Source organism: Varanus komodoensis, unplaced genomic scaffold (genome assembly GCF_004798865.1).
Source record: "Varanus komodoensis strain SLA01 unplaced genomic scaffold, ASM479886v1 scaffold6_2, whole genome shotgun sequence".
Classification (NCBI taxonomy): domain Eukaryota; kingdom Metazoa; phylum Chordata; class Lepidosauria; order Squamata; family Varanidae; genus Varanus; species Varanus komodoensis.
In genome coordinates, this window is record NW_025336346.1 from 8,008,914 (window position 1) to 8,029,374 (window position 20,461).

A 20,461-nucleotide genomic window follows, 5' to 3' on the forward strand; every position below is an offset into this window, starting at 1 on the left:
CACACACTTTCTTCTTTAGCCTGTCTCCAAACAAGTTATGGCGGCCTGTCTCCACCTTTTATGGGCACGATTGTGCTGTGAGGTCTATAGCAGAGGTGACTGGCATGGTCTGAGCACATAAAATATGTGGCTCAGCAGGTATTTGAACCCAGGACACAAACCACACCAGATTTCTGGACATTGGAACATGTTTTGATTGTTCTGGAGTTTATGCTGAATTGTCACCTACAGCATTGCTCAGGATGGAGTTGCCCTTTCAGACAAAGCATCTGAAAAATCCAAGGGAAATTAAAGGGGTTTTGAATCAAGTTGTATCAATCATCTCTGGATGATTCAGAGATCCCTAATCTTTGTTTCACAACCATTAACTTTGAAGTGGGACATATATATATATATATATATATATATATATATATATATGGAGAAAGAAGGAGATTAAGAAAGAGAGTTTAGGAGTCCACATGAAGTGCTTGGAGCAGATTACATGCAGCCAATGTATCCCCTACCACTGCATTAGAATATCTTCTTCCAATGGGCACAACCTACTGGCAGCCAGAAGTTCTCCCATCGAAGGGCTATGGAAATTAACAGATGCTATCCAACATCACATGCAATTGGTAGTAGGAGACTTTACTTCTATTTTAAAGAATCAGATTCAATCTGTCCAGAGGTACCAGACAATGCTTTCACGCAAGCATCACCACATCTGGTATATCCAGGCAAATTCTGGGCCCTGAGAAAGCTGGCATCCTTTACCTATTGGCATGGTCTGAGCAGTTCATTTTGGTGGCATCACCAGCCTTTCCAAGTGTCCCCACTGCATATATCCACAATACATATGTTGCAAGCACTATATTGTGGGGAAATGTAAAGGGTGGCCAGTGTAGACAGAGGCGTCCAAAGTTTCCGTCAGCATCTGTGCTGGTCCACTGCTGTTGCCCACCCAGTAGCACCAGTGGAGAAGCACCAAGCCCATGCAGCTGGACTCACTGCACAGCACCCGCTCTAACTTCCTCTCTACCAGAGGACCCAATCACATGGCCCAGCGCTTACGGCTCGGCTGTCATTGGGTCAGCCCTACCAACCATTGTGCCATGCCCGGTGTAGGGCACTTGGTCCCACCAGCAATAAGGAGGCCCACTGCTCTGGTGGGGCAAGACATGGGTGGCAAGGATGCCCACCACCCCCTGAAATCTGGAGCTGACCCTGTATGTATGCTTGTGCAGACACTCCTGACGAAGGTTCTACAGAAGGTGCTTCTTCTAGCACCGAAGCACTTCACTTCAATATACAATCCATCATCATCAGACACATTTGTTACAGTTTCCAGCTAATGTTATTCAAAGGTTATTGACTTTAAAGAGAAAGCCATGACTTTAATCAATACATATTTACACTGCTGCCAAAAACAGAATTGGAAATAGAGAAAAGCTGTTTATCTTGCGGGGAGAACACACTTTTGAAGAACATGCTGAGCCACTGCGGATGACAGGTTAAATTAAAAGAGAATATGGGATATTCTGATGTCTTAAAGTCATATGTGCTTCTCTGCTACTGCGGTGCTACACCCAATTCTAATTGCCCAGAAAACACACAAACAGAGGGATAATCAACCAATACACATTTTTTCCTAAGAATGCTTTTCCTGTTTTCTTGCATAAATAGTTGGTGGTTATTCTCTAGATATATAAATAATGATTTCAGTATTTAACCCTTGCTAGTTGAAGGCACTTGATAGCAAGCTGGATCTGTGTGCCCAGGGCTGTCTCTGTGTGAAGCGGTGGTCCATTTTCCTGCACTTGCCAGCCCACTATCTGATAATTAGGCCTGAGCAAAAGTATGCAGGCATTACCTGCCAAGCCCTTTCTCTTTCTCCTTTTCCAAGCTGAATTCACTGGCAGCAGTGAGAGTTTCAGTGACAAAACGACGTTACACTCAGCTACTGCGTTTTTGCCACACTTAATTCACAGCTGCAGAGAAACCTAAACAAGCGCACTGAAGCCATTTATGAAAATGATGCCAATGATTAGGCAAACATTCTTCAGCAGCCCACTCCTGATCCTGGCAACTGAACCAGTCTGTAACTGGAGCGGCGTGTTTGCTTAGCATCCCGTGTCTTCACAATACATCATTTTCTGTGCCTTGTCTTCCAATCATGACACAAACTTTACCACATCAAGTAAAAATAACCGAAATTCACAATGGAGTCAGATAAACATTTGCAGAAAGCGGGCATGCCTCGTTTCATATTTTACTTCCATTTTCCCAAAAAGTGGGCTTTCTCTTGTCAAAATCTAGAGCTTAAACACAATGCCAGAATTAAAAAGTGATGAGCCAATCTGGTTAACTGCTGCGCAAGATCTAAATATGAAAATAAATAAAACATGGAGATGACCACTACGAGAAATTAAAAAGTGATGAGCCAGTCTGGTTAACTGACGTGCAAGATCTAAATATGAAAATAAATCACTTGCCCAAATGGCCACAAGTTGGATCTGTGTAGAGTTCAGTTCAAGCTTTTTCCAGGTGACTCTGTGCAAGGGGAGAACTGCAGGCCGAGGGTGAGCAACCTGCTCTCATGTGTGAACCAGTGATCAAGTGGTGACAACCATCAAACGTACCAGGTCACAAAATATTTAAAAACATTGCTGGTAATGTTGGGGTCCTCACCACCACTGAACCTATAGAAATTAAAAATTAAAAAACCACAAAAACCACATCCCACTGGAGATATCAGTACAACTGTAAGCTTCACACATGACCAGCAATTCAGAGCAGTAGCAAATGTATCAGGCAGAAAAGACTCCACACCTCTTCCCCATCTCTCTGTTACATGTTGTTGTTTTGAGTAATGTTGTAGTCTTTAGATTATTGGTAGGAAGGTTGGATTAGTAGGAAATGCAAGCCATATACTTCCAGGAAAGGGTTCGTGGGCATTTTTGTGGTGTTTTAAAAATTACTGCTTAGTGTCTGCTTATTTAAACACACACATATACACACAGACTGATGAAATGCTCAGTGCACAATGGAACCAAATACTGATGGCACTAAAACTCCTTTGCAGTGATGTCTCTCCTCTCATTGCCCTCTCAGAATGGAAAAATAAAATGCGTACTGCAACACTGAACAGCACACATTGACTGGCTTTGTACAACATGGCAACCCATCGTGGGCAACTGCCATGTCATCTGAACGCAAACCTCTTCCCATGGGGTCACTTGTTCAACCCATGACGGGGTGGTGTCATTCCAACCCAGGCCGACAGTCCTATTGAGGCTTGTGAGCAGCAGTGTGCAAGCCACTCTGCAGGGGTGGCCAAAAACTTGCTGTTCTTGTTGAGCTCACTAATGCCACTGCCAGTGAGGACCAGAGACAACCCCTCCACCAATGCCCAGTCACTCCAGGCAATGGTCACTGTGGAGCGACCATCGCAGGTTGATCACCTTCTTTTTCTGGGGATGGGGAGAACGTCACAACAGTTTGCAAATGTATTCATAATGTCCTTTTTTCAATTTGTCTGTTGTCTGTCAATTAAAACCCAACCACAAACAGGGTAGAATCTGTGAAGGTAAGTGCATCAAAATGGGATGAAGTATAGGTCTCCGCCTTGGAAAGGTAATCCTCTAGGTTTCAAAGGTTTCACGAACAGTTCTCAGTGCCATGCACCTTTGGGATACTTTTCAAGAGTCTGGCTAGTCCAAAAGGGGAAAATCTTAAAGCACTTTCAGGGGTTCCCTGACAGCTGTCAAAAAACCACGGTCACATGGCTGAGCAGTAAGTGAAGGGAAATACATGCAGATTTCATGGATGGGAAATAAGTGCTGCACCATGAGAAGTGCATATATTTCCCTAGCAAAAAAAAAGTACAAACCTCCCGAGAACTTAAAATTTAAATTTTTAATTTTAGAATTAAATTAATCTTAGAAGTAGGGTGCCTGTGTGCTTCCAGGCCCAGTTCACGAGGTTTGGGTTCAAGCTGTCATGAGCCGATTTTCCTCCTTTGAACACACACCAGCCACAGTCTGCTTTCCTTGCAAAATATTTATTTATCGATTTATATCCTGCCTTTTTCCTACAAGGGCTCAAGGCAGCTTACTTCACTCTCCTCCTCCATCTTATCCCCACAACATCAACCCTGTGAGGTAGGTTGGGCTGAGAGTCTGTGACTGGCCCAAAGTCACCCAGTTGGCTCCATGGCCGAGCGGGGACTAGAACCCAGATTGTCTGAGTCCCAGTCCCATGCTCTTAACTACTACGCCACACTGGCTCTTCAATATTCTTTATTGCTTCCAGTACAAATCACCCAGAACAAGTCTCTGAGCATGCACAGAGCATTTTGTTGAACCCAGCCCAGTGATTACCTCCAGGGACTGTCAAGAACATGTCTGTGCCCCACTCTTTCAGGCGGAGCTCTTTGAAGGTGAGCACACCTCCTGGTTGCCCTCTGCTCATCTTCTGAACCTGAATGAGTATGCACCTAGTGTCCAGCAGGAATGCTTGCCCAAATCCACCATTCCCTTTCCCAAAATCATCTTTGGAACAAACTCCCTTCAGCCTGCTGCCAGTTCTGGGTTCTTTTCTGCACCAGATCATTATGTGAAGGCCTATGCAGAGGCCTTTAAAGATCTCCTTGGTTATCCAGGGGCCTGAGGGAATTTTCTGAGTGCTTTGTCTTTGCTGGATCTTTTTTGCTGTATTTTACTCTATTTTACTGTATATTTAAGCTATTCTATTATTAATTTAAAATTCAATTTAACAGCATTGTTTTTATGCTATTCCTATTGTATTGTTTTACACACTGTTGTAAAACACCCAGAAAGCTATGGGGCGGCATAGGAGTGAAATAAAATTATAAATTATAGAATTGGGAGTGTCTGCCCAAAGGGGTCCCTTTCACTCCATCCTATCAGCTTCCTTACCGTGTTGTGTTGTGTGTTGTAGCTGCCGGGACACTGCAATAAGTACTCTAAGCTGAGCTGGGTAGTTTTCGCATGGTGGAACAACCCAAAGTTGTGACAAACAGCACAAGGCAGCAACAATATTCAGCCACTGCTTCGCTCTGACTAGGGCAGGAGAGTAAAGTTAATCAGCTCACAAAGGGTTGCTGTTGTGGAGTCAGACTCCTCCTGGAGCGTAGCAGCAGCTGGTGAAACCCAGGGATATTCGAGGATGGAAAGGAAGGCGAGCTGCATTGTGCCATGTCTCTGGAGGACTCGGGATGTGGGCAGAGAGATGCACAAGCTCTCCATCAATGTCTTACTCCATATGCCACTTTTCCCTACCGGACTGATGGACAGAGCTGTCAACCAGCATTTGATCAATGCACATTTTTAAGCACTTGGCCAGCTCCAATGCTCATTCTCCCTCCATGGTGAGCGCCCATGCCAGCTAGGAAAGATTGGCAGTGGAAGAGGCCCTTCTTTCCCACAATTTAAGCCAAATGCTCTCACCTTCTTCGTAATGATTTCATTGTTTTGCATGTTAACACCACCAGGCAGCACAGAGTTTGTTACGGTTTCTGCATAAATGCTTCTCATTCTCCTCATTAGTAGCCAGCTCTCAAGCACATGTTCCGTCTCTAGCTTTACTCAGCCTCACTCAGGTTGACAGTTCGACAGAACAAAGAGTTGCATTTGCAATGCACGTTCTGCTAGTGAACAGTTTCTGAACACAGAAGGATTAGTGAGTCTACCACATACAAGAAAATAATTAAACAGATTTTGAACACAGAAATGCTTCAAATTGGCATCAGCAATGAAGGCACATATGCGATCAGTGCAAAGTTGATTGAAATCCCAAGAAACATTCATTTTTATTTTTATTCTTTTCTGTCCACAGTCTGCCAGAATTTGCACAGAAAAATATTCAGGGAACATTTGTGAAGGGTGCTTACCATGGAATTTATGTCCTTTGTATCTATTTGCTAAATGTATTTTGCAGCCTCAACCAGAGATTCAGGTTGCTAAATGTAAGCCTAACAGAAGGATGAAAGGAAATCAGCACGGCTTCAACCTGGACTATTATTCATGGAAATCCAGTGCGTGATCTGAACTCCAAGAATTAAAGCTTGATTGCTTTCTTTCTAGGCCTCAGGGTTGCACAGGAAAAAAAGGAAAAACCCGTGAGAATTATTTCTCCTCCAGTCTATGCCTCTGATCATTAGTTGCCTACCTCAAGCCAAACCATCGGTGTCTCTTGGACCATGTTACCTGCCTTTGGTCCTTCACATTCTCAGAGCTGCTCTAAGCATTGTACTGGACCTAGCCTGGACCATTTGCTCCCAACCCTCGAATAATCTAGAGCTGTTCCCTGAACAGGTCTCTTCTCTTAGCGTTATGCTGGCTGCTGAGAATGACCGTCATCTTCGTTTCCTTTTTACTGCAAACACTGCTAGGTCTCAGTGCTGCTGTTTGGCTTTCCTTACTTTCTCCCTCATAAAGAGAAGGTGCTGGCTGTAATCAAGCTCGGGCAGCTAAGAGACAACTACTATGCAAGGAACAAGCCCAGTCTACCTCAGACATATGTCTTACATCGAATGCAATGGATGTTCCTTAGTTCTTTGAGTGTGCTGAAGCTGGAAGGTCAGGGGGAAACAGATCTCACCAGTCCTCACGGAAGGCACTTCTCAGCATCTACTAGGGCTCAAGCCAGAAAGGGCGGATGGGCATCGCCTAGCAATCCTTAGCTCTCTTCTCTGCACCATTGCTGCTTTTTTGAAAGGATGAGACAAGTGCAATTACAATTTGCCTGAAAACAACACCGGAGAATAAAGAACTTAAATATTATTTGTGCTACCCTTGAAATGATCCTGGCATACAAACACACATCCTCATGGAACTCTCTTTCTCACAGCTTGCTGTTGCTTCTTTTCCTGAGGAACACACAGAAGTATGTTGCCTCATGCACAATGGTACCATGCACCATTTTGTACCTGCTGGATTTAGTACAATCACAGTTGTTTTCAACCACTTGACAGGAAAGTTCAATTCCCAAGGCACAATGATCAGGAAATGAGGAAAGGCAGACCTGTTTGGGGCCTGTTTTGTATTGTATTGGTGAACTGCAACTTTCAGCTCTAATTTCAGCTGTTTGAGCAGGATTCCAGGGTGGGGGATATCAGGTGAATTGTAATTGCTACTTAAGAGAGAATTTAACAATACTTTAAAAAAATAGAAAAAATCCAAATTTGGATAAATAGAAGGGGTGGGTGACTGTTCTTTAACACTCATTCAGCCATGTAAGCAGAGCCAGATGGTTTCTATTTGCAGATCAGCTCTCTACTCCAACAGCTACATTTGCCAAGGGCAGAAGTCAGTAGAATGTAAACATCTTCATGAATTAACCATGTAAAAAGAACCATATAAGCAAGGGGCAGTATGTGAGCCTATTTCCTTCATTGTATGGATTATGGAGGACTTGAATGCAAGCTCCTTAATAAAACTATTAAGCGTTTCATTAATGAATCCATTTGGTCCATTACAGATGCATTCTCCTGATAGTCGGTGGCTTTTCAGTTGAAAACTGGAACAAATTAGTGGAACTGATTGCTGGAAAGTAACTGAACAATAACAAAGAATGCAAACTAATATTAAAAATATGCTCCCTTCAATTTTACAAAAACATTTCCTATTATTGAGATTTGATTAAGAACACCCCAAATTTAATGTTAGGCCCAAATGTAATTTTATGTACATGGCACAGAGAAAATACTCTGATGAATCTTCTCTTTTACAGATAGGTCTAGTTAAGTGAAAGTCAGGCCACTTCCTCCAGCCTCTCTCCACCTGCAGCTCTCCAACTTCCAAAGCTCCCGTACCGGATCGCTGCCATCCTCCCAATGGCACACATGCCTTTGTCGGTGCGCACATCCTGTCAAACTTCAGGCACACTCAGTGGAGGCTTCCGCTGCTGGTTGTGCTGATGATTCGGATTCCAATGTTGAGGATGAGACTGTTTTAGAAATGGCCCTGACGCCAGGTGTGGTTCAAGGTATGAGACCCAAAGGGAGGGGAGAGGGCAGGTGGGAAGATCAAGCAGCCCAGCCCTGGGGGGAACCATGCTGAGGAATCAGAGCCAGAGGGAGGCGACACTGAAATGGGAAGTCCCCCTAATGGAGAGCTCCCACCCCCTGGAGAGGCAGGCCCAATCGCTTGCTGTCATCATCAGAGGGACAACCAATAGGAGAAGCAGAGGTGGACCTGTTTCCACAGGGTATCCCCCGGGGTGGAGACACGGAATGGCTCATAAAGGAGTCAACAGACTGCTTTGTGCATGCTCAGGGACTAGACTAGATAAACAATAAAGAGTGTCATGAAAAGAAGCAGCCCGAGGCCTGTGTTGATCAGAGGGAGGCAATGCGGCTCACAACCGCCTTTCTATCTGCATCCTGAGCGACGTTGTCCTTCATCTTTGTTTCACCTACATCTGTCTCCCAACCAACCGCCTGTTCTGCCCTATTCCTTCAGCCTTGCTATAAACTTTTGTTGTTCCCCCATTTAGAACTTCAGCCCTCCCTGCTTATCCAGCATACCTGTCAAAACTGTCTGTCTACAACATAAAGGACTCCCTGTCGCCATGATCTTCCAGCCAAAAGCAAGCAAACAAGCCCTATCACGGTTTCTCAGCTCTCCACAGCTGACAGGTTCTCCCTGAGCAGTAACAATGTATATGAATATCCCATGGCATCATGGCAGATGGTAAAAGAAGTGTGAGAAACCTCAAACAATAAGTGACAATGATTAGATAGGTTTTTGCTCTAGTACATTTTTAAAATGCTCCACAGGTCACAATAATATTTCAATTGCATTGGACTAGTTCTGCAGCTTGAAATATTTACAGCACAGCCAAATCATATTCTTCACATAAGATACAAAAGCAGCAATCCTAAATGCAGTTAACAGAGATTGACTTCTGAATAAACATGCGCAGGATAGCACTGCCAATCACATAGGATTGCACTGCAATTAGCTATTCAAAGATGATCTTTTCTGTTGTAAACTTGCTGAAGCTAAGAAATTACTTCTCTGAGCAAATTAACATTCCAGGACAATGTGGAAAACAGAATGCAAGTTACATTTTGGTTTTACAGATTTTGTACAACTTTTCTTTTGCTGACGAGCTGAGCGCTTCTATTATGGCTGTCTCGTATACACATGTACATTCACTGAGTTATGGTAGAACATATTAAGAGATTCCTTACACGTCCTGTATTGAGATGGCTGCTTTGCAAATTCAAGTTCTACCTGATGATGGAACAAGCGATGAATTAGTGTGTGAAAATCTCATTTTAAGGAATTACATAATTACAACAGGACAGTACAACAGCAAATCAGTGTGAAAGAGCAATGGACAAAGCCAAGGCAGATTTCCTTATTTTGATTTTGATGATGATGCAATTTAGACAGTAACAGTAACAGTGTATTTCAAAATGTAAAATATCACTACACTTTTTAAAGTCTTGATTCAACATATTCTGATATATACATACATACATTCATTAATACATACATACATACATATATATGGGGGGAGGAATCGTTAAACTAATACTGAAAGTGCAGCTCATGTTGGACTCCTGTACACCAACTAAGGAGTCTGACATCATGGTTATGGTATAAAGTTTTGTAGGGAAGATGACATGTACGTTTGAGACTAAATGAGATTTAAACTTTGACTTGTAACTCATATAATACTTAAACTCCATATTAGATTCATCTGTTTGGGTATAAATGTTGAGGTGGGCCAAAGATAACATCTCTCCACACTAGGTATTTGTCTTGTGATTCATATTTGTTAAGGACTATGCTCTGCACTATTACTATCATCACACTGTATCTATATTCTATAAACACACTCTTAAAATATTCAAGTCTGATCTGTGCATGTTGATGAATTTGTCCCTTACACAGTTTTGTACATGCACAAGATTTGTACATTTTTAGCACTGAATAACTAATTAGTGCCATTAAGTTTTTGAATACCAAACCCATTATCTGGGTCCTAGCTAATGGTCCATCAATAGGAGAACTGCCTCCATGGTATCCTCTTAACAGGATGCTCCCCATCAGGAGGGGAGGGTGAATGGCAATTTCCATCTCCGCACTGCAGCCCCTTGAACACCCAAAGAATGGCTGCAACGAAAGCAGAGGCTCTCTGAAACAGTGTGGGGTGCCAGCAGAAACACTGGTGAAAATTTCCTCCCCACGGTCCCTTCCGCAGACCAAAGGAGCTCTTCCAGGAACAGGAGAAGGCTTAGGACACCACCATAATGGTTTGTACTCTTTAATTAAGGGGGCAGAGTGTTGTGCTTCATTCTTTTCCATCAATGCTTCTTTGACAAGTAGCCAGAAATAACGACTAAGAGCCCAAGCGGCGATTAGCTTAAAAGAAGGAGATTACATTAACTCATTGCATTAATTAATTTCTGACTTCTGGAAGGGACAATAGTATATTACGAGGGCAAAGGAATCAATGATTAAAATTGCTTTTGAAACTCCTGTCAGTTATTATTCAGCAAAAGACGTTTAAATCCCTGCTGGACTTCCATAACTCATTTCAAGTTATTAGGTTTCCTTGTCATTGGATACAATCAATACACAGACGTCACTGGATACAAAATAATGCACCGAAATCAATGACAAAACTACAATGGACTTTAACAAAGCCGGGCTTTAACCTAAGTTGGGCAATTCAAATATGATACCTCAAATTGGAAGAAACCATTTTTCTAGATATAGTTTCTAGAATCAGTTCTTTTTTTTTTTTTTTTTGCTTCAGCTAAAATAGGTATTTATGTTAAACAAAAGTTTGTAATACTTCTCATCTTTACTGCAAATAAATCAGTCTGTCTGGATATATTTTGGTAACACTGTGTTCAGAGCTTTGTTCATTCCAGTTCTCCAGATACTCCTGTTCATTTGTAAGGATTTTAAAGTCTTATGTTCCAAAATTCTTCCAATATAATTGTTTTTAAAATGAACCTGCCATAAACAGACAAATCTCCATTAAAATACTCATAATATTGTACACTATTAAAACTAAAACATTTTATAGCATCCATATATGAAGATGTTATTTTTAAATTATTACTTATTTAGCTAATGCTTACTTTCATTTTAGGCATGACTGCCAAATCAAGCTATCTGGGGGCAAATCAGCTGATGTTCTTCAAGGATGCTTCTAGGAATATGATTTGTAGTATGTGATGCAAAAAGTACTTTTTGGAGTGGGGGAAGAGAACCATGTCTAGAATGTACGAATTTTTGAGAGCAAATTTTGAATTTGCTTGAACAGTTCAGATGCAAGAGAGAAAAGCACAACAGTTCAAACATGAACTATCATTCAACACACAATTTTGCCTGCATATAAGAAATTCTGGAAGGCTACCTATCTAAATCTGTTTGGTTGGAGGTAAATTTGAGAGCAAAAATTTTAATGGCTGCCAGTTTTATGTCATGGACATCTTCCGTCTCGAAAATAATTTGCAATTCAATTTGAGACTGAATGCACAATACTCTCTAGCCACTAGCTTGTGCTGATGATTAGTAAAATATCAACATTCATGTACTAACTGCCAACGTATGCTATAATTACAATGCAACCTTCTATTTACCAAGTTGCTTGCCCTGATGTACATTTATAGTATGAATCAAGCCTGTTATTTTAAATTAACTTAATATCACTTTGTTGCCAACATATATGTTTCACTGACAGAATCAGATTTATATTAAAAGTCATCTTTATCCTATACATTAATATTCCACATAAAAATAAATGTAGTAAACATAAGCACCCAGAAGTGAACCTGCACATGATCATTTTAGTCCTTCTTTGGAATATCTTGACAAAATGTGTGTCTTTACAAAACCGATCAGCTTGGTCTCCGTAAAAAATATAGTTGCCAGAGTTACTAGAAAGCACAGCAATCCTACAGCAATATGAATTAACCGTGCCATCCATCCTTTATCACAACACAGGAACCCCTACAAAAAAGCAAACTTCAGTTATTATTACTTGCTTTAAGCTTAACGCAGCAGCTTAGAGGCCAGGGGGATTTAATGCTTTCCCCCACAGCAATACACAAAACTTTTGCACTTTACTTACTGCATTCTATTCTTGCAAAGCCCGCTACGTGCTGCTAGAAATAGCTGGGAGTATGATTGAGATACTGACTGGTACTCAAGACCTGAATGCAATTTCTAGACAGAATGTTGTTCAGTTCAATCCATTCGTGCATTTTTGCCCCATACATTCAGAAACCACCCCAAGATGCTTGTAGCGGATGGTATAGAAAAGCTTTAAATAAATAAAATAAAATAAAATAAAATAAAATAAAATACCAACAGTGGAACCTGGTGGCCAGCCAGGTTGTACACTCAGAAGCAGCTGCTTCACTGCTTGTCCATACCTTCCCGAGGTCTGCTGATTTGGATGTATTTTATATACTCTTTTTTCCCCGAGTCTTGGCAAGTCATGGAAAAAATGTCTTTTGACTATGTATCTTGGTAGAACATGAATTGGGTTCAGCATATCTCTTGGAAATTTCTCTTTTCAATGCTAAAGGATGTCACCTTTCCCCCAGAAGCCTTGCCCACCATTGGAAATCTGAATGATATGACCCTTGCCCTAGGTTTTGGCCTTGTTCTGGAAGTCTCCACCAAATGCTTTCCCTCAAGCTCAGCTAATAAAATGCATCTTATTGTTTACATTCCACAGTTAAGTGTTTTTTTTAACACCCTTGCCATTCTCAATTCTTCAGCCTCTTTCTTCTTATAAGTTCGCATGCTCCATTTGGATCCAATTCATCTTCTCTATTGAAGCCTCAGGAACCCTTTCACCCAAAAGTGACTGTTCCATGATTTTACTTGACAAAAGCCCAAGCCAAGCAATTGCCCTGGGGCACAGCATTATAAAAGCTACTGTCAGTTCCATAACCATCCTGTCAGTATCAGCTCCACAGAGAGGGGATATGTGGTCCTCCTGTCCTCCTATACATCTACAGCATCAAAAGAGCTGGAAATGACCTCTGGGCAAACCGGGGCATCTCACACGTATGGCAATGATCAGGGAAGTCCTTTGTTCAAGACCTTATAGGTTTTAAGAGTAAAGGATCTGTATATTGCTAGGCATGCTTTTGAATTACTTGTTGCTGCAGATTTCTGTAAAATATGCATTAGATAAAGGAATAATACGTAAAAGGTTACATTTAAATGTTATTTTTCTATACATATTTAAGTATAGTTCATAACTATATACATACACACCTATCTATTTGTGGATATAACCTGTATATCCCACAGAGTCACACTTTAAATCTCCGTGTTATAAAAACTTACTTGGCTTTCCTTCTTTGAAATTGGAATGTCTAACCAACCAAAACCTATTTTAGTCATCTGCTCCATCAATGTGGAGCAAAGCTGGAAGAGAAAAAGCATTACTCACCTCTGAAACGCCGGTGATCACTCCACTAACGACATAAACAACAAGCAGCAATGGTGAAATAAGTAGGCCCTTTAACGGTCTGTAAGGGCTTTCTCCAAAATATCTATAGATGTAATGGAGGCTGTGTGCTATTCGGATGCCCATGTTGAAGCAGTTTGCAAGGATAAATCCAATGCTGCCTTGCCAATAGGTCAAGAAATATGACATGCACAAAAATACAAAGGACAAAGCAAGCATGACAAAGTTGTACCTAGAAAGAAAGGGAAAGGGAAAGGAAACCGTTTGTACATCTTCAGTAAATTCACCATTTAGGGTATGACATGCACCCTCAAGTATGCACCCCCAAGTGACTGGAATCCCCAAAGTCAGAGGCTTCTGATCCTCCAATTCAGGGTGGGAGAAAGAGTAGAGGCACTCTTGACCTCCCCATCTTCCCACCCTGCATTCCTATCCTGCCCTCTCCAGTCTCCTCCCCACCCACTGAAACCCCCTTTCCATGCTCTCTGGGGTCACTTTTTCAACTTCAGCAAACAGCCAACGTGCATCTTTGACTCTGCTGTCTGAGGTCAAAGCATCATGTTTGACTTTGGAGGGTAGAGTCCTGAGTATCTTATGACCACTAAGACACTGTCTAGAGGCCACAAGATTGCTTCCTTGATTTCTAGGGTAAGGAGGAAGAAACACAAATGGTACATACAGAACTCACATGGCTAGTTTTATCTGTGTAAGACTAAATTATTAGTAGCTGAGGAACTAATCTGCAAGCCAACAGTCCCCAGTGTAATTCCTCCTCAAAAAGCCATGCCACCCAGTTTTGGACAATCTGACAGAGGCAATTAATTAGGCAAATGCCACCTTGTATGTGCCTGAATACATCTTGATTTGTTCAAGTCATGGTCATTGTGTGACCCAGACCAGTAGAACAGGTCTGGGCATTCAGAATTATGCCCATAGACTACCAAAGGTTGTGCATTCTGGAAAAGGGTTTCTAGCATTGATTTGTGGTTTGATTTAGCACTGGAATGGCTGCTGTATTTTGGGGTACCAGATGAGAATTTCAGCATTGGGAGTAAGGAATCTGCTGTTTGTGAACTGCAAGGTGGTTATGGAAGGAAAAGAGAATGCAGGAGCCTGCATTCTACCAAGTGACTGTGATGATGGAGGGGCTCAACAGGCAAACAGCAATGCGAATGGTTACCTATAACAGGGAACTGAATGAGACGTCCTTGCCTGGTGGGAAGGGGAGGAGAGGTCCCAAAAGGCTTCCAGCCATGTCCAGCGCACCAGACCTAAGGTAGGGGTTAGGGTTCATTAAGCAGTTCCCTAGAGCCTAGGAAAGGCCCCAAGTGGCCTCAGTGGCCATTCCTGAAGCCAAAGCAGCTTCTGCTGGAGGAATAGTGAAAGGAGCTGCCCTAAACCATCGTTCAAAGACAAATAGTTTCAAGTTTTACCTTAGGAATAAGCCATGGCAAACTGAAAACAAAAGCGGAGAAAGCAAGGCAGGCAGGCACACAAATTTGTATGTGCCATGGCAATAAACTATGGTTATGCAACAACCACATCATTATACAATGAGAGTGAGGATACTAATAAGAACAGGCAAATGATAATCATAGGATTCAAATTACTCTGTGACATCATTTCTATTCTCAAAATTAAAGACTTTTTCCATTAAATGGTCACACAGTTTCAGTTCTCTAATGAAGAGATGATAAAGTGGAATCAACGTTTATGATTGAGACTATATATGTTCCAACGTGAGCAGCTGGTCTTAAAGTAATACTGATTGTCTTGAATACCACTTTGATCTTAAATGACTGCCCTTAAATAAATAAATAAATAAATAAATAAATTATTCTCATCAGTGGATGTGGGCTTGGAACAATATATGTTTACGACCCAAGAATAAAAGCATTTTAAATAGTGTCTTCCCACTTTCCACACACATCTACTTTATAGAAATGTTTTGCTATGGCAGAAACAAAAACCCTACATATTATCCTAAATTTTCTTTCAAAACAGTTTGAATCTCACCCTGTTATATCTAGATAGCTTCGCAAAGACATATATGTACAAGAGATATATTTGTCTATTTGCCCTCCCACCCCCTGAGATCGGCAACAGACGCTCTCCTCCGGCAACCCTCTCTGAAAGATGTTAGGAGACAGAGTACCTGGAAGAGGGCCTTCTCTGCGGTGGCGCCCCTACTATGGAATGAGCTCCCGAGAGAGGTCCGCCTGGCACTGTCATTATATGTTTTTTGGTGCCAGGTCAAGACCTTTTTAGTTAATCAATATTTTAATATGCTTTAATATTGAATTTTATCATTGTATTTTATTTACTTGCAGCCAGAGTGGGTCGTCAATTTATTTATGCTGTAAGCCATCCAGAGACGTAAGTAATTGGACGGCATACAAATTTTATAAATAAATAAATAAATAAATAAATAAGAAAGACTAATGACCAATCCATGGAAGAAAGTTTAATTCAACATTGTATTGATCTTGTGCCAGTGTGCTATAATAAGCATCTTAAAGGATGCCAATTTGCACTAGAATCTTTGGAGCACTGTATGTTGTGTTGCATTGTATGCTGTGTTGTGTTGCCTAATTCCTGACCATTCCTGCCTACCTGACCACACCAGCTGAGAACTGGAATCGAACATCTGGAGTACTAGAAGTTCCCCACCCCTGCACTACTGGATACCTTTACTGGATAGTTAATCATACTCTATAAATCTAAAGCCTTAGAGGAGCATACACTTGGAAAAAACAGATTTAAGATGAAACTGAAAATACTGCTAGGGAAAGTCAAAGGCAGAAGGAGAGCAGACCAAAGAAGGGATGGATCAATACCATAAAGGAATGCACAGCTTTGAGTTGACAAGAGCTGGGCAGGGCTGTCAAGGACAGGACGCTTTGGAGGGCGCTCATTCATACGACTGCTGTAAGTCAAAGTTGATTTGACAGCTCATAGCACAACAAAGTGAAAAAGCATCTCTCTCAGTTGCACACTGACAGCAGCTGGCAGAGCACCCTGCACTTTCTTAAATCTGTATCCCCAAACCTCAAAGTAACATTACTTTTAACCTTTGCTTTCAAGTGTGCAAGTTTAGGATGAAACAGAGATTGTTTAAGACAATCAATGCATCAGACTCAGCTGCTACAGCTCCAAAGGTATCTAAGTGGACCGAGCGGGTTACTGCCATCCAAAGGACACATGGCATTAGAATCTGCACATCAGTACAAAAGACAGAACTGGGGCACTGAAGACAATCCTTACCAAGAGCACAGTGTGCACAGAAAGATACATGACAAAGATCCCTATCTGCCCTCCCGCCCCTTGAGATCGGCGGCAGAGGCCCTCCTCCGGGAACCCTCTGTGAAAGATATTAGGAGAGTGAGTACCCGGAGGAGGGCCTTCTCTGCGGTGGCGCCCCACTTATGGAATGCCCTCCCCAGAGAGGTCCGCCTGGCACCGTTGTTATTTGTTTTTCGGTGCCAGGCCAAAACCTTTTTATTTAAACAATATTTTAATAATTGTTAATATTATTTATTGGTTTTAAATTTTTAGCCAGGGTGAATCCAGATTTTATATGTTATCTATTTATATGATTGTTTATTATGTTGGAAGCTGTCCAGAGGCTTATGTGAATGGGACAGCATACAAAAATTCCAAATAAATAAACAAACAAACAAACAAGACCATTGGGAGAAGGTGGTGCACGTCTCTGTACTTTGTGATCACTGCTGAAGACTCAGAGGCAAAGATGGTGGGTAGCTTGATAAGCAGGTTGTTAACTTCATTATACCAACCTAGTGCATACGCATCAGGACCCAGCATTTTAGCATTTCTCAATGTATGAAACGTCACTCAGAATGACACTGAATGCTGTTTAACAAATCCTAGGGTTAAGTGTGAACATTACTGTGAGGAATCCTCCCCAGAGAGGTCCACCTGGAGCCAACGTTATAGTCTTTCTGGCGTCAGGTAAAGATCGTTTTATTTAACCATCATTTTAACAATTAATGGGTTTTAGACATTTTAAGATATTTGGTTCTTTTTGTTTCAGTCGCACTTTCTATTTTTTAGTTTAGTTCATAATGTTCAATTTTAGATATTTTAATAATTGTAGTTCTAATACTGTGTTTCATAATTTTATATTATGTAAGCTGTACTGAGTGCTTCCGCTGAAAGATGGGATATAAATGCTGTAATAAATAAATTAATTAATTAATATCTGAATAGTTCATTCACGTGCATCCTCTTTGTCATACTGAATTACATGGATAACATGGTGAGAGCTAAAAGAAAAATTAAGTTATAGTATTATTTATTGTGACCTTTTAAACCCACCTGTCCACCTCTTCTTTATGCATTGAAGCAAATGCAAAACATTCTGTTACCCCATTAACAGCAAGCAGCAAGACATATAAACTATAGCAACGCAGGAGACTTGGACCTGAGAAAATATTGTGACAAGTAGATTAATAAAATGAAAGCTATCATTATGGAGCAGTGAGTGCAAACACAAATGAAATATTAATAAATTATAACTCATCACACCCTATCAACTTACAGTCTGTGCTATTAAGAAAAAAATGCTACTAGTACTTAAGAAGAAACACGTAGGGTACATTCACTGCTGCACTTCAAAGCATCCCCAATATAAGAAGCAGGAAAACTGATGAGGTGTTCAATATGGGTTGGAAAATTCCAGTATTTTAAGAAACACAACAGGATTGGCAAGGAAGGGATGTTATGATTAACAATGGAATAAAATCTACTGTGCCTAAGAAATTACCTCCCCAGAAAATCTCTACTGAAACCTGAGTTTAACAGTTCCTGGATAAGCCTACAGATAAGCCTCTGTGAGCATCAGAGAAAGCTTTGCAGGAGGAACAGGCAAACTGTTCAGAACCAAAGGCCATCAAAGGCCTATCATGTGCCAGATGGCCGACGCTAATCTGCATACTATTACCAGAATTTACACATCCCTTTCATGAACATGGCAGATGCCGAAGTACAACTGACTGACACATTGTACTTATTGTGAAATTAATTTCAAGTGGAAATAGAGTCAGCCCTTAACAAAACACTGATAAATGGACGCAGAGCTGCCTTACATGGCAACAGACCAAAAAGCCATGTGGTCTGGCACTACCTTCCACAACTGCAGTGACTCTCTGGAATTGCAGGCAAAGGTTATTCCAAACCTAATCACCTGCAATCTTTTAGTTGAAGATATAGTGAACCTTGGCTCTTCTGTATGCACAACAAAACAAGTACTCAACCACTGCTTAAAAAACCTTGAGCTGAGGAACTGCTATTAAGGTACAATCCCATGCAAGTGGTAAGAAAAATGGCCTGTTCTTTTGTCAAAACTTGCATAATACTGCTCCCTTAATTTTGCATGTTCACACTCTTTGTGCCAGGCTGAGTAACAGAAACATATGGGGATTCCTCACCCCATGAAACCTAGACTGTAGGATAATGACTACCTCCCCTCCCAAAAGAGCAGAGCATCACCAAGTGCCTAGGGCAGGGGTGGGCAACCCGCGGCTCCAGAGCCGCATGTGGCTCTTGAATGCCTCTGCTGCGGCTCCATTGCTCGCGTCACAGCGGCCGCTGATCCGCGGCCCGTGCCGGCACAGCGCTTGGATAAATCGAAGAAAAGAAATTTCTGAAGAAAACCAAACGTTTAATGATACTTGGGTAGATTCATTTGATTTCACTGCTGACGAACTTATGGGGTTTGCTGTTTAATGCATGCAGCCCTTTAGCACTGACTTTGACTCTTCAGGAAGCTGTTCTCCTATTCAAAATATACGAAAGGAGTCCTACTAGTTTCTAATGTAAGATTAAAAATAACAGTTTTTACTGACTGAACAAGAGCCGCAGCTAAATCATAATGAAGATATACATAGCATTAAGGTAAAAATGATATATGCAGTGTCATCTTCATTTTAGATGTCAAAGGGATTTTGTGGCTCCCAGTGTTTTCTTTTGTGTGGGAAACGGGCCCAAATGGCTCTTTGAGTGTTAAAGGCTGCCGACCCCTGGCCTGGGGCATCTTGCTACACTCCCTCAGTACTAATTCAGGATAACAAGAGACACAAGTGAGAAATATGCTATATTCTCTTGACCAGACTGTCCCAACATGGTGTCCTCCAGATGTTCAGCTCCTGTCAACCCCAGGCCGGCATGGCCAATGGTCACAAAGTTGAGAACTGTGGCCCAAAACACCAGGAAGGTACCATGTTGGGGAAGGCTGCTCCTGAGCTTTGAGTCAACTGATTTTCAAAGGCAGTCCCACGCAGCGATCCAAACAGTATGTAACTAGGGATGTGTAACCATGGCCAAATGGGAATTCCTTAGGGATGGGCCAAATTTCCCTACTAGCCTCAGTTGTTAAATATGCTTCTGGGAATCCACACTCAGGCCGAAGTCCAAACTGCGGGCCTAAGAATTCAGCAGACATACACCTCCATTTGCACACAATGGTTTTCTATTCCTTGATCTGCCTTAAAAATGCATACACTTTTTCAAAAATAAAGGATGGAAGCCAACCTTGCAATGCCAAGTATAAGCAATTCCCCCACTCTCAAATGTACACCCCCTCCAATCTCTGAGATGGCTTTCACGGACCCCTTCCAAATTTTCAGCAGGGTTGAAATTCTCTCAGCTATACCTTCAGGGTAGGGTTCCACCCTTAAGGGCATTATTTAATTAATGTTTTAATTAAACAAATATCCAGAAATTGTTGTCTCTTTTTTATAACCTGAACATGCATTTACTCCAACAACCTGAGGGTAACTGAAGTAATTTATTATTATAGCAGGTTCCCCTTTGGATGCCTCCCTGGTTTCTTTCTCAATTACAAGATTACCCTCAGAGAAAGAGAAAACATATGCTCAATGCTAAGTGGAGCAAAGAGAGGAAAGCAAGCTGGTTTTCCGGAGGGAGGAACTCAATTTATATATTCCCCACCTTACTTATGCCAAAGAATGGCAGTTTCTAC

At 41.5% G+C, this 20,461-nt stretch overlaps 1 protein-coding gene across 3 annotated transcripts in view; it reads right to left on the minus strand.

The window, feature by feature from the left end:
- Positions 1 to 7,624: 7,624 nt before the first annotated feature.
- The window catches only part of RFT1 (RFT1 homolog), a 29,108-nt gene continuing 16,271 nt past the window's right edge, over positions 7,625 to 20,461 (minus strand). The window contains exons 11-14 of one of the 3 annotated variants that reach the window (XM_044451428.1): positions 17,797 to 17,902; positions 13,441 to 13,690; positions 11,792 to 11,981; positions 7,625 to 10,979 (exon numbers count right to left, since the gene is read on the minus strand). In XM_044451428.1, the coding sequence (XP_044307363.1) occupies positions 11,814 to 11,981; positions 13,441 to 13,690; positions 17,797 to 17,902 (524 nt within the window). In that variant the 3' untranslated portion in view covers positions 7,625 to 10,979; positions 11,792 to 11,813. Of the gene's footprint in view, positions 11,982 to 13,440; positions 13,691 to 17,796; positions 17,903 to 20,461 lie in introns of all 3 variants that reach the window. The other 2 variants (XM_044451427.1, XM_044451429.1) reach the window with 2 other exon arrangements.